Genomic DNA, 13,634 nt, shown 5'->3' with positions numbered 1-13,634 from the left:
CTAACCCAGGGGTGGGCAACTCCAGCCCTCAATGGCCACCAACAGGTCAGGTTTTCCAGAGATCCCTGCTTCAGCACAGGTGGCTCAATCAGTCCCAGCTCGGCACAGGCTTCGACAGCCACCTGCGCCGAAGCAGGGATATCCTGAAAACCAGAGCTGTTGGTGGCCCTCAAGGACTGTAGTTGCCCACCCCTGGTCTAACCACAAACCCCAGCCATTACATGCCTGCATCCCACTATCTTTCCAAGTCTTCTTAGCTCTATACGTCAATGAAAACTGCGCTGAAGGAGACCGGGGAGGGTAAGAATACATTACACAAGTTTGTTTTACTGTTGATCCTACAGTGACCGTCAGCACAGCAATGTGCCTGTATAGCAATATCCTTCTCAATGAGCCAATCAAGAGGCTTCCATCTCTTCAGCGTCAGTTGCCACATAGGCAAATACCTCTGGCACTGGAGGGGTTAATATTCTTTTCTTCCCGGATGGGCCAGGGGACTCATTCCAGCCACGCGGGGGTTAAATGTGATTGATGACTATTAGTGAGACTAAGCAAAGAAATCCCAGGGGGGGGGGGGGGGGGGCGCACTCAGGTCTCAGGCCTGCAGCCCCGCCCTTCCCCTTTAACTCTTTGCAGCCCCGCCCTTCCCCTTTAACTCTTTGCAGCCCCGCCCTTCCCCTTTAACTCTTTGCATACGCAGCTTTCAATGCAGCTAGGGATTCTGGGCAATGACACGCCATCGCGCACACAGTGTCACCTTTTGTGAGAATAAGGGAAAGTGACAAATTCAGGTGAAGATGCCTTCAGCAGGCAACATGCTTTTATTTCATATATTATACAGACTTCTCCGAGTGGGGACGGGGAGACAGACCAGCAATCATTGTGTCTCTGGAGGGGGGAGGGGGGGAGGAAAGACGAGAGGAGGGAGAGGGGGGACGGGGGAGGGAGAGAGGGGACCTGTGGGTCATTAAGAGTAGGATAGTGGAGATTCAGATCATTTCTTTAATACAGAATGCTGAAAATCATAAGAATTTAAGACGTAAAAATCCAGGTGGAATAGTAAAAATTAAAGTTCTTACACGTACACGCAAAAAAGAAAAATATACATTAACAGGGAAAAAACGAGAAAAAAGAAAATTACAAAGAGTCCAGTGCGGGCACGGGGAATATACGCACAGCCGGGCAGTGCGCGGGGAATATACGCAGAGCCGGGCAGTGCGCGGGGAATATACGCAGAGCCGGGCAGTGCGCAGGGCACAGGGACTATACGCAGAGCCGGGCGCGGGGACTATACGCACAGCCGGGCAGTGCGCAGGGCGCGGGGACTATACGCAGAGCCTGGCGGGGCGCGGGGAATATACGCACAGCCGGGCAGTGCGCAGGGCACGGGGACTATACGCAGAGCCTGGCAGGGCGCGGGGACTATACGCACAGCCGGGCAGTGCGCGGGGACTATACGCAGAGCCTGGCGGGCGCGGGGAATATACGCACAGCCGGGCAGTGCGCAGGGCACGGGGACTATACGCAGAGCCTGGCGGGGCGCGGGGAATATACGCACAGCCGGGCAGTGCGCAGGGCGCGGGGACTATACGCAGAGCCTGGCGGGGCGCGGGGAATATACGCACAGCCGGGCAGTGCGCAGGGCGCGGGGACTATACGCAGAGCCTGGCGGGGCGCGGGGAATATACACACAGCCTGGCAGTGTGCGGGGCACAGGGAATATACGCACAGCCTGGCAGTGCGCGGGGCACAGGGAATATACGCACAGCCTGGCAGTGCGCGGGGCACAGGGAATATACGCACAGCCTGGCAGTGCGCGGGGCACAGGGAATATACGCACAGCCTGGCAGTGCGCGGGGCACAGGGAATATACGCACAGCCTGGCAGTGCGCGGGGCACGGGGACTATACGCACAGCCTGGCAGTGCGCGGGGCACGGGGACTATACGCACAGCCTGGCAGGGCGTGGGGAATATACGCACAGCCCGGTAGTGCGCAGGGCGTGGGGAATATACGCACAACCTGGCAGTGCGTGGGCACTATACACAGCCTGGCGGAGCATGGGGACTATACACACAGCATGGCAGTGCGCGGTCGGCGGCTATATGTTCTGACAGCACTGCATCTTTGGTTTATTTTCAGTGGTTGGGGGGACGTGGATGGGTACCACGTTGTTACTGGGGGACATGTCATTCTCACGTCTGTCCGACATCTGCTTCTGAGACACAATGCGATAAATCTCTGCAAAGGGGAAAAAGAATAGGAGCAACGGTAATTTCCATAAACAAAGTCACAGGAAGGCAACACTCACAGGAAGTGACATCACCACAAAGCCACACCTACTGCACTATTTGTATGTGAGATATTCAGTTCTTGTAGCTATTGTGTTTCTTGGAGAAGAGAATGCAGAGGAAAACAATTCCATTAAGCAGATTGTGAAATACATCCCCGAGCTCAGGGGCGGCCAACTTCCAGTCTTCAAGGGCCACCAACAGGCCAGGTTTTCAAGCAATCCTCGCTTCAGCACAGGGGTGGTTGACAGGCACTGACAGCCACCCGTGCAGAAGCAGGGATATCCTGAAAACCTGACCTGCTGGGGGCCTTTGATGCCTGGAGTTGGCCGCCCCTGACTTTGATAATACTGCAGCCTCCGGACACCTTTTAATGGGACCAACACAAGCGTTCCTTCTACAAGAAATGAACACGTTGAATTCTTAAGCAGAAACTACGGCTGTGCGACATGGGCGAGTGCTTTCACTTAACCTCCCACTCGAACCTCCGCTGCCTTTTATCGGTAAGCGCAGGCACGTGCTGCTCTGAGAGCATGAGCTGAAGTGTATGATGCCAGTTAGAGTAATCAGGAGTGTGCTGGTCACAAACAGATCCCGCCCGCGCTCCGTCCCCACGTGTCCTTGAGTCTTCCGACAGGACGCTGGAGTTAACCGTCTCACTGCCAGACGGGGCCACGTCAACGCGACACAATGAAGGTCCCTCTGGCAGTGAAAGGGTTAGCAGCAGGGTAATCCCACATATCCCCGAAAAGTGAAAGCACTTCTCTGTACCTCGGATCTGACATTTGAACATTTTGTTGCTCTCTCCCAAATTGAATCCTCAATTTGCCGAGCTGAAATATCAGGTATATACACAATACACACAGTATATACACAATACACACAGTATATACACAATACACACAGTATATACACAATACACACAGTATATACACAATACACACAGTATATACACAATACACACAGTATATACACAATACACACAGTATATACACAATACACACAGTATACACACAATACACACAGTATATACACAATACACACAGTATATACACAATACACACAGTACACACAGTATATACACAATACACACAGTATATACACAATACACACAGTATATACACAATACACACAGTATACACACAATACACACAGTATACACACACAGTATATACACAATACACACAGTATATACACAATACACACAGTATATACACAATACACACAGTATACACACAATACACACAGTATACACACAGTATATACACAATACACACAGGCCATGCTATTCAGCAGAAACATTTTAAAATGCCTGGACGTGATTAACCTTAATATTTCTCCACTGCCGCAGATTTTCCAGCAATGTGTGTGATCGGGAGGGGACGGGGACGTATAGAAATGCTTATTTGACTCAAGAAGGCCATTTAACTAAATATGGGTTTCCAAGACTACAAGATTTCCTAAGCGGGAAATACCAGATGTGTCGTATACATTCCTCATAGGAATGGATTATTAAATAGGGCACGGAACATTATTATGGGGCAGATTCGGTGCAGTTGGAGGCATTTACGGAAGACGATTGCCGGCTGGCCCCTAATTGGTTGCAGAGACGGGGGGGAGGTGTGGGGGGGGGGGGGGGGGGAGTCGCCTCCATGAGGGTCTCACCTGTGAGGATGGTCTGGAAAGCAGCTTCTACATTTGTCGAGTCCAGCGCGGACGTCTCGATGAAGGACAAACCGTTCTTTTCTGCGTGAACAAAAAGAAAAGGGGGGAGGGGAGTTAGAAACTGGCCTCCACCCCAGAGGCGGCTGCACGAATACAAATGGGCAGGTAACCACTTGGTGATGGAAAGATCCCATTTATATCTAATGTAATCATTCCAACACAGGAGGCAGGGAGAGCCAGCAATTTACCGGTGTAAGGAACTGGAACAGAGCGTTCTCCACGTTCCCGTATCAATCAGTGTTAGGATAATTATCAGAACTGCACCTAGCTATATATATTTATATAACCTTATCAAATACTGGGAGTGGATCTAAAACCAAGCCTCTATTACTGAGAGAGCCCACACCAAAGTGGAAGGCAGGAAGGCCTGTGGGCGATATCTAATGAGTTTGGGCTGACGGGGATCCACAGGGTGCCACTGAAGTAGATCTCCTCCTCCCTCCTCCGCTAATTTCTGTACCTCCTGCCGCTGCCCGACACCTGGAGTTTGCAGGGCATGGCCAACAATTAGAAAACGTCAATTTGCCCCTATTTTTCGGGGGACTCTCTTTAGCATCAAAGTGATCACACACCAGGAGACCCCATAATTCCACGGGAAAAAACCTTAAAGAAAGAGGGGACAATGGGCGTCACGAGGGGGGAGAGAGATCTCAACTTCTCTGGTCCCTATGACTTCCATTGTTGCCCCCCCCACGGCCTGCGTTTCTGCTCCACCAACGGTGGATTGTCCGATCCCACCTCTGTAATAGCAGAATGATGTCATGCATGCCCCCGGTACCCCGTGTAATAGTGACCTGCAAATGCCCGGGCCTCATCGGTGGGCACTGCTCTCAGGTGGCGCAGGTCGCTCTTGTTGCCCACCAGCATGATGACGATGTTGCTGTCTGCGTGGTCTCTCAGCTCCTTCAACCACCGCTCCACATTCTCGTAAGTTAGGTGCTTGGCGATGTCATAAACAAGCAGGGCCCCCACGGCCCCCCGGTAATAACTGCAGGGGGCAACAGGAGGCGTTACAGGGGTCGGTTATATGGGGCAGTGGGAGGAGTTGACACATTACAATGGGATGCATCAAATTCTGCGCCTCTGGCCTGCAGATTGAGTAATGAATGGGGTTAAACAGGTGACCCCCGTCTCTGGTACACATTATTCCCCCCCTCCCCGTCCCGTAACCCCCCGGGTGACTCACGCTGAAGTGATCGCTCTGTATCGTTCCTGCCCGGCCGTGTCCCAGATCTGAGCTTTGATCGTTTTCCCGTCCACCTGGATGCTCCTCGTGGCGAACTCCACTCCGATGGTGCTCTTACTCTCCAGGTTGAACTCATTGCGCGTGAATCTGGACAGGAGGTTACTCTTCCCCACGCCGGAGTCTCCGATCAGCACCACTGAGGGAGATCAACGCAAGCGGCATTAAGGCTTGGGAAGGTTTTCCATCCGCGCATTATAGAACCGCTCAAAGAATGTTACGCGGAAGCTTTTCAACATACCAAATGTTCACTCTTCAACACCACAGGGGTTAAATGGGGCAGGGGGAGGAAGCCTGAACATGCAACGTATCTGCCCGCACTTACGTTCCACACATGCCTTGCGGGCCCCGGGTAGAGAACGCCTCCGAGCTAATTAAACAGAACCTTTAAAAAGGTTTTTAAACACATTTAAACCAGCCCCGGCGCCTGTGTCACCAAACGGCGATATCTGGAAACCCCAGAGTGTGATCCCCACTCCCAGCACTTCCCACAACTAATCGACACTGAAGCATTCACTCAAATCATTACTACAGGTGCGTAGCTGCGACTCACATGTGTCTGTATGGTCCCGGCCACACTTGCCGGGTCATTCAATTAATGTATTATACTGGACCCATCTCCATGCCAACACCCCCACCGTCAAACCTTAATGGGATCAGCTGTGCGGCTGGACCACACTCCAACCCGAGGTGTGCTCCATCCCACCGCGAGCAGCCATTTTACCTTTTGTTTCACACTGTCCCTCACTCCCTCTAGAGCAGGGATGGCCAACACCAGTCCTCAAGTGCCCCCAACAGGTCAGGTTTTCAGGATATCAATGCTTCAGCACAGGTGGCTCAATCAGTAGCTCAGTCAGAGACTGATTGAGCCACCTGTGCTAAAGCAGGAATATAATGAAAACCTGACCTGTTGGGGGCACTTGAGGACTGGAGTTGGCCAGCCCTGCTATAGAGTGTAAGCTCTCCGGATCAGGAGCCACATTACCATCTGTTTGTCCTTATTTGTATGTAACTCTGTATGTAATGATCAGGCCTCTGTACTGCGCTGCGGAGAGCGTGTAGGCGCTTTACAAACAAACGATAACAACAATAGGTGATACACACAGTTAAAGCAGTGACGGGACACAGCAGTCACGGAGTCTCGCTGTGCAGCACAATAACGTCACTGAGGGAGGGTTACAGGGAGGGGCCGCTGCTCCCAGAGCTGCTCTATTACACAAGTTTACCTGTCAGGATCACCAATTATATTTAATATCTTCACTGCTGAAGAGGCTAACATGTAAATTATTCCACCCCTTGAGTGTCAGTGTGACTTCCGGCACATTGCAACGCTGAAGGTTAAACGCGCGTTCTCACAATGGGACACGGGCATCAAAGGAAACCAAGAGAGCACCGACCCTCCCTCACTCGTATTTCCAGTGCGACCAGACAAACATTTCGGCTCATTCCCAATACCGGGCCGAGGGAAAGCCGGCAGCTGCTTAGAAACGGCCACTGCTCGTCACCATCATTCCTCGAAGCCAGGGGTGGGCAACTCCAGTCCTCAAGGGCCACCAACAGGTCAGGTTTTCAGGGTATCCCTGCTTCACAACAGGTGACTCAATCAGTGGCTCAGACTGAGCCACCTGTGCTGAAGCTGGGACTGTGAACCATCTGTGCTGAAGCAGGGATATACTGAAAACCTGACCTGTTGGTGGCCCCGTGAAACTCAGTGGGCTCTCTGCGTCAAAGGAAAAAACTGTTGGAGCAAAGTCGTTATTTTGTCGCAACTCAGTGAAATATATATGTGCAAGGCGCTTTATAAGTTGCGACATTTCCTGGCATCTCCTCGTCTGACGAGATGAGGGATTTATGGAGCAAGTGGGAGGAGTTACATTTGCATATAGCCCAGGTTTGTGTATTAATGCAGCAAAACATGTGAAATCTTATTTTATTATAAATCCATTCTGTATTAGATAGTGACTGTTTCTTTTACTTTAATTCAACTCTTAACGCCATTTTTTAATGAGTTTTAATCTTTTTAACATTTCCTGTTTGTGATCATTTGTTTCCAATGTTCCCAGGAGTTTGAGCTGCAAACTGTAACAATAGATAATGGTATCTTAGTAATATCAGGACACATTGTAGCTACTGAGTTACACTGACTGAAGGATTGATTGAAACTGAAAGGTGGCCATTATGTTAGGCACACACACGGGAGTTTGCCAGATGTATAAAGGGAGCACATTGTCATATACTTTATATATACAGAAATGAAAAGGGGGGGATATAGTATTGCTGCTTTAGGCCGCGATTATAGTGGCGCGAACAGACCTCTTCTCTGAGATCGCTCACAGTGCACGCGATTCGAGAAGAAACAATTCATCAGCCAATGAGGGAGCACCGCTCACGTCACGGCCACGCCTCCCTGTCGCCTCGGACCTCAGTGCAGGTTTTGCATGATCAACAGGCGTGGTGATGTCATGCGCTCCGGGGCACACTGCCACCATAATTCGCAGCATTACAAATGCGCGGCTTGCGTTACTTGTCTTGGCGGTTTTCTGCCACCTTAAAGGTGGGGACGGACGCCTTTCTAAGCACAGAACACAACGTGCCGTGCTCCAGAGAGAACAAAATATGCACCTTTTTTCGCAATTGCGTCAGGGCCCAGTGATTTGCCTGCCCCATGACAGAGAAAGGGTTAACATACAGAAACACGCAGAGCTAGAGACAGTGATTTTCTGGTGATCAGAACAGATGTAGCGTCCATCGGAAGCAAACGCAAACTGGGCCCCAGAGAGAACACCTCCCCCCGACTGTACCGCAGAACGTCACTCCCTGATTACAACCCGCAGGGTACAAGGGAGAAGTCCCCGGGATTCCCACTCATTTATACAGTGGATGGAATAAAGGTCTGGGCTCAGACTGGGATGGGAGAGATGGGAGAGATGGGAGAGCTGGGATGGGAGCATGCAGAGATCGTTAACCCTTACAACTGCTGGAACCACCAGACACGCTTCTCTGAAAAACAGGAAAAGGCCAAGACTAGGGCAGCCGCATGGTGAAGCATATAGATAAGCCCTGGAGCACTTTACACTTTGACTTGCAGGGTTTTTGTCCCATTTTGCCCACTGTACTTTGCTTACATTTGGAGGACAGTGAAATAATATGGTATATTAAGTAGATCCATCTCTTGTTGCTTTTCATGGGAGTAATATCTGTAAAGCTCAAATTAAACACCTGTGAGGTTCGGGAAAACGCTGTACACGTGAACGAGAGACCCGAGAGGTTTGGAAAGTTCTGTGCACGTGAAGGAGGTCTGTGAGGCTCAGGAAACCTGTATACAGGAAGGAAAACTTGTATACAGGAAGGAACCTCTGCACAAATGAGGTAGACATATGTTGGTTCATTAAAAAGTAGCACAACTTGCATCAAACCCAGTTAGATTGTAAGCTCTTTGTGGCAGAGATTTTATTTCCCATTATTAGATTTTGTTTGCTGCACTTATTCTATATACTGTATTGTCTCTTTTGTAAAACGCTGAGTACACTGGGGCTGCTGTATAAAAGATATACCTACATGGCCCAAATCTCAATCATTGTACATTGAATCCAAGTGCCTTGCAGAGGGAGCCTTATCTCTGTGCTGTTTCTAGCACTCCCCTTGGGTTTGGTCCAAACCCATTAGAGTCACAGCTGGCTGCCAATCACCATGGTGCATGCAAGGCATGGTGCGTGTGGGATTCGGATCTCTTGTGATCTCAGAGGGCGTGTGGTATGAATCAGGAGTCGTCACAATACGAGATGACACCCACATGGAAAGGCTCAGGGTGGTGACTGACAAGCCTCAATCCCAGGCTCATTGTGAAAACAATAACACCGGCAGGTCAGGGACAGGTAACTAGCGCAAACACAACCCTCTGCAAAATGCCCTCAGATGCCGTAATGACGAGTATCAATAAAGTATTTATTATAATGTGCCAACATGTGCAGCAGCGCAGTGCAATGGAAGTGACCATAACCAGCAGTGCAACACCAATTCACACGCAACACCAAAATAGTTCAGGGGGTCCTGTACCAAGGAGCTAACAATCTAAATTTTTAGCCGAAAAATGCAACAGGAAGAAAATATTACCTATTTGTCTAATACTTTTAATTGTTAAATATTTGAAAACGGAATTTAAATCCTGCCAGTATATTCCTGCACAGCCAGAGTGAGGGGAGAATATTAACCAATTACAGGTGTGTCACAGGCACAGGGGGGTAAAAGAATTTGCCAAGGATCACACTGCAATGAAAGCCACAACCTTGTGTATTCATGGCCAACACCTTAACCACGCCCTCCCGCGGTCACAATTCTCCCAAGCATAAAAATAAGATTAAAACTAGCAATGCTGAGGAGGTACAGGAAGGGGTGATACTTACAGGATCCCAATTTATGGCTACCTTAGAGCTGGACAAAAATGACCGTGTTTAATTGATAAACACCGACACCACATTTATTTATTTTTACCATCAAGCAGTTTGACAGTTGTTGGCCTGACAATAGAAAGCACATTCTGTATGTCCAGCATGCAGTGGCGGATTCCTATGTTGTAGACAACCTGTGAAGCACTTTTCATGTCTGAACCTGCCTCCCAGGCCGGAATATTCTGGAGGATTTCACAATAACGCAGAAAGAAAGATGAAGGCCCTGGGGGAGTGTAACTGTCCTGCCTGGTGCCTTCTCCCAACACCCCACGCCCTGCATTCCTAACCTCCCAGAGGTCGGACACCGGCTCCAATCCACTGACCCTTAACATAAACACAGCCCGCAAGGGTGAAAGTCTCACTCCATTATCCAGCTTCACAAGAATGTTTGTGTCGTCTCTGCCCAGGATGTGGAATCTGTTAAGACTGGTCACTTAATTAACCCCTTTCGCTCCATGATGCATTGCAGAACCCAAGAGGTTGAGGTTAATAAAACTCAATTAGACCAACATTTCGGGCGTTGTGAAGGTGAATTTTTCTCCCTGATGGAAGTTGCTGCATTGTAAACTGATAATGGGTACCACTAAATCTCAACAGAGTAGGCCTCAGGGACAGCACATCTCTGTCATGGAAAGTATCAGTGTCTCCCTTAACGTTGCAAATAAAAGCTGATGACATCAGCAGCTGACGGGGCCGAAGAAAGGGAACAAGGCAGACAGGACTGTGCGACAACCACCCAAAAACCTTCCTCACCCAAACAGTAGTGTATGTGTGGACTGGCTTTCCAGGAGAGGGACCAAAATACTTCACACCTAATTCACAAGGAGCTACAGTTGGAGAGTGAGTAGTGAGACAAATGAGGTGGCTAACAGGACCTCATCTGCCACCAAGGCCTGTGTGTCACCAACCAGCACATATAGCTGAATCATATAGATTGTAAACTGATTGGAGCAGGGAACTCCTCCATTTGCCTAAACATATATGTTGTTTCTGGGGGGTATACAATGTTCTTGTCCTCCTGACATTTGTACTGCACTGTGGAATAGCTTGAAGCCAAATAAAAGATAATTTTCTTTCCTATTGTCTGATTTATTCTGCTGCACTTACTGTATTTAATTCCCTGTAATGTAGTCTCTTGTAAAGCGTTGAGTACACCGAGTGTTAGTTAGTAATGTGTATGTACGCAACTCTTACCTCTACACACACCCCTCTTTGGACTCTACAGATAGTGCTCCCTTCCCCCAATGCCGCAGATACCCCACCCCATATCCTCCAGGAACTCGAGATACCCAATAATAGATATTGATACATATAAACACCCTCACCCCCCTCTAAATGAACCTCCCTGCCACAGGACTCCTTGTAGACACCATCCCAATTGTCAAACACTTGCTGACCGCCCCCTACAAATACCCCCTGGTCCCCTCTCCGGCCCCCTACAAATACCCCCTGGTCCCCTCTCCGGCCCCCTACAAATACCCCCTGGTCCCCTCTCTGGCCCCCTACAAATACCCCCTGGTCCCCTCTCCGGCCCACTACAAATACCCCCTGGTCCCCTCTCCGGCCCCCTACAAATACCCCCTGGTCCCCTCTCTGGCCCCCTACAAATACCCCCTGGTCCCCTCTCCGGACCCCTACAAATACCCCCTGGTCCCCTCTCCGGACCCCTACAAATATCTTAGATTATAAGCTCTACAAATACCCCCTGGTCCCCTCTCCGGCCCCCTACAAATACCCCCTGGTCCCCTCTCCGGCCCCCTACAAATACCCCCTGGTCCCCTCTCCGGACCCCTACAAATACCCCTTGGTCCCCTCTCCGGACCCCTACAAATACCCCCTGGTCCCCTCTCCGGCCCCCTACAAATACCCCCTGGTCCCCTCTCCGGACCCCTACAAATACCCCCTGGTCCCCTCTCCGGACCCCTACAAATACCCCCTGGTCCCCTCTCCGGACCCCTACAAATATCTTAGATTGTAAGCTCTATGGGCAGGGATTTCCTTTCCTATTGTCTGATTTTGCTGCACATATTGTATTATAATTGCCTGTACTGTATTGTGAAGCGTTGAGTACACCTATGGCGCTATATAAAGACATACAATACAATACCCCCAGTCCCCTCTCCGGCACCCTACAAATACCCCCTGCCCTCTCTCGCCCCCCTACAAATAACCCCTGCCCTCAATCCAGCCTTCCACAAATAACCCCTGCCTTCTCTCCAGCCCCCTACAAATACCCCCTGTCCTCTCTCCGGCCCCCCAGATACCCCCGGTCGCCTCTCCGGCCCCCCACAGATCATCCCCGGTCGCCTCTCCGGCCCCCTACAGATAGCCCCGGCCCTCACAGATACCCCCGGTCCCCTCTCCGGCCCCCTACAGATACCCCCGGTCCTCTCTCCGGCCCCCTACAGATACCCCCGGCCCTCTCTCCGGCCCCCAACAGATACCCCCGGTCCTCTCTCCGGCCCCCAACAGATACCCCCGGTCCTCTCTCCGCCCCCCTACAGATACCCCCGGTCCTCTCTCCGGCCCCCTACAGATACCCCCGGCCCTCTCTCCGGCCTTCAACAGATACCCCCGGCCCTCTCTCCGGCCTTCAACAGATACCCCCGGCCCTCTCTCCGGCCCCCAACGGATATCACCAGCCCTCTCTCCGCCGCCGCTGTTACCTTTAAACAGATAGTCATACTCGTCGTCCCTGGTCCCCATGCTCGCAGTGCTTGCTGCGCTCGCGGAATCTGCGGGTATCAACGGCAACCGACAGACCTACAGGAAGACCGGCTGTGACCCCTCCCTGAAACAAAACTAGCGCTTCCGCCCAGCCCTGACCCGGAAACCCCGCCATACGTCACTTCCGGGTTTCACACCTTCAGGTTAGCAGGGCGACTCGTCGCCATCTTTGTACACCCAACTTAAAGAACGCTATCATAAACAAACAAACACTATGAAGACAATGCCTATGAACTTAACACAGGAGGTAGAAACACAATTTCGTCCACACCTGCGCCAATTCTTTTAATACATTCGCTATTTAAACGAAAGAATATATCATATGAAAACTCTTCCTGGTGTACCAATATGGCTGACAGATTACTGGTAGAGGCCTTTGCCCATAAACAGCCGTGAGAGTAGCAAGATGGCGCCTTGCTTTGTGTTGGCTGGGTGTTGCAAGATGGCGGTGTGGGTGCAGCCTGTTCCATGTAAATCCCCAAAGAGCAAGCAACCACGGTCTACAGACCAGAGGACTCATGCAAATATTGTGATGTAAAGAGGATTTGCTGTCTGTATAATTATCATGATACACTGGAACAGACAGAGTAATGGGTAACTCAGACAATTACATGTAGTCATAAGACTTTGAGATGTCATTACTCTGTAAGAGGTTCCATGGTGTAATGGTTAGCACTCTGGACTCTGAATCCAGCGATCCGAGTTCAAATCTCGGTGGAACCTGATTGTTTTTGTAACCGTTTTTTTAACCAAAATTAATTTTTCAATTTTGTAGTAAATTATAATAAATACTCAGATTTATATCTTTATTTATATAGCACTATTAGGTCAAGCTCAGACTGGCTGCTACGTCCATGTGCGCCTCCGCCGCGCGCTCCTGCAGTCCAGCGATCTGTGCTCAAAGTGCAGGAGTTGGGTCGCGGCGTTTGGGGGCGTGACGAACACGTCACGGAGCTGGTTCGCCTTTATTGGCTGCACCAGATCACATGACGCGACTGCAGCCCCAAATGTCAATTTGGGTTGTGGCGGCAAAATGTCGCAGCGTCAACGCTGTACTTTGCCGCCACAAGCAGTTTCTAGTGTGACAACTCTCATCCACTAGCCTCAAAGAGCGACAAACGTGCGCACGCACATAAGCGTAGCATCCTGTGTGATCTGGGCTTTAATGTGCATAGCGCTTCACAGCAATAATACATGTGAC

At 50.4% G+C, this 13,634-nt stretch overlaps 1 protein-coding gene and 1 non-coding gene across 2 annotated transcripts; one reads left to right on the top strand and one right to left on the bottom strand.

Moving 5' to 3' along the window:
- Positions 1-786: 786 nt before the first annotated feature.
- Positions 787-12,534, bottom strand: RAB11A (RAB11A, member RAS oncogene family). The gene is made up of 5 exons (XM_075575364.1): positions 12,373-12,534; positions 5,202-5,397; positions 4,810-5,003; positions 3,956-4,036; positions 787-2,240 (listed from the first exon to the last, which is right to left on the bottom strand). The coding sequence occupies exons 1-5, from the start codon at positions 12,410-12,412 to the stop codon at positions 2,101-2,103; spliced, it is 651 nt and encodes a 216-aa protein (XP_075431479.1). The 5' UTR covers positions 12,413-12,534; the 3' UTR covers positions 787-2,100.
- A 550-nt stretch (positions 12,535-13,084) lies between these two features.
- Positions 13,085-13,156, top strand: TRNAQ-CUG (transfer RNA glutamine (anticodon CUG)). The gene has a single exon. It is a non-coding gene; the product is annotated as a tRNA-Gln (tRNA).
- Positions 13,157-13,634: the final 478 nt, after the last annotated feature.

The sequence above is a fragment of the Ascaphus truei genome, chromosome 18 (genome assembly GCF_040206685.1).
Source record: "Ascaphus truei isolate aAscTru1 chromosome 18, aAscTru1.hap1, whole genome shotgun sequence".
In the NCBI taxonomy this organism is placed as follows: Eukaryota; Metazoa; Chordata; class Amphibia; order Anura; family Ascaphidae; genus Ascaphus; species Ascaphus truei.
Note: the sequence above shows the minus strand (reverse complement) of the source record. Positions and strands in the feature narration are given on the sequence as shown.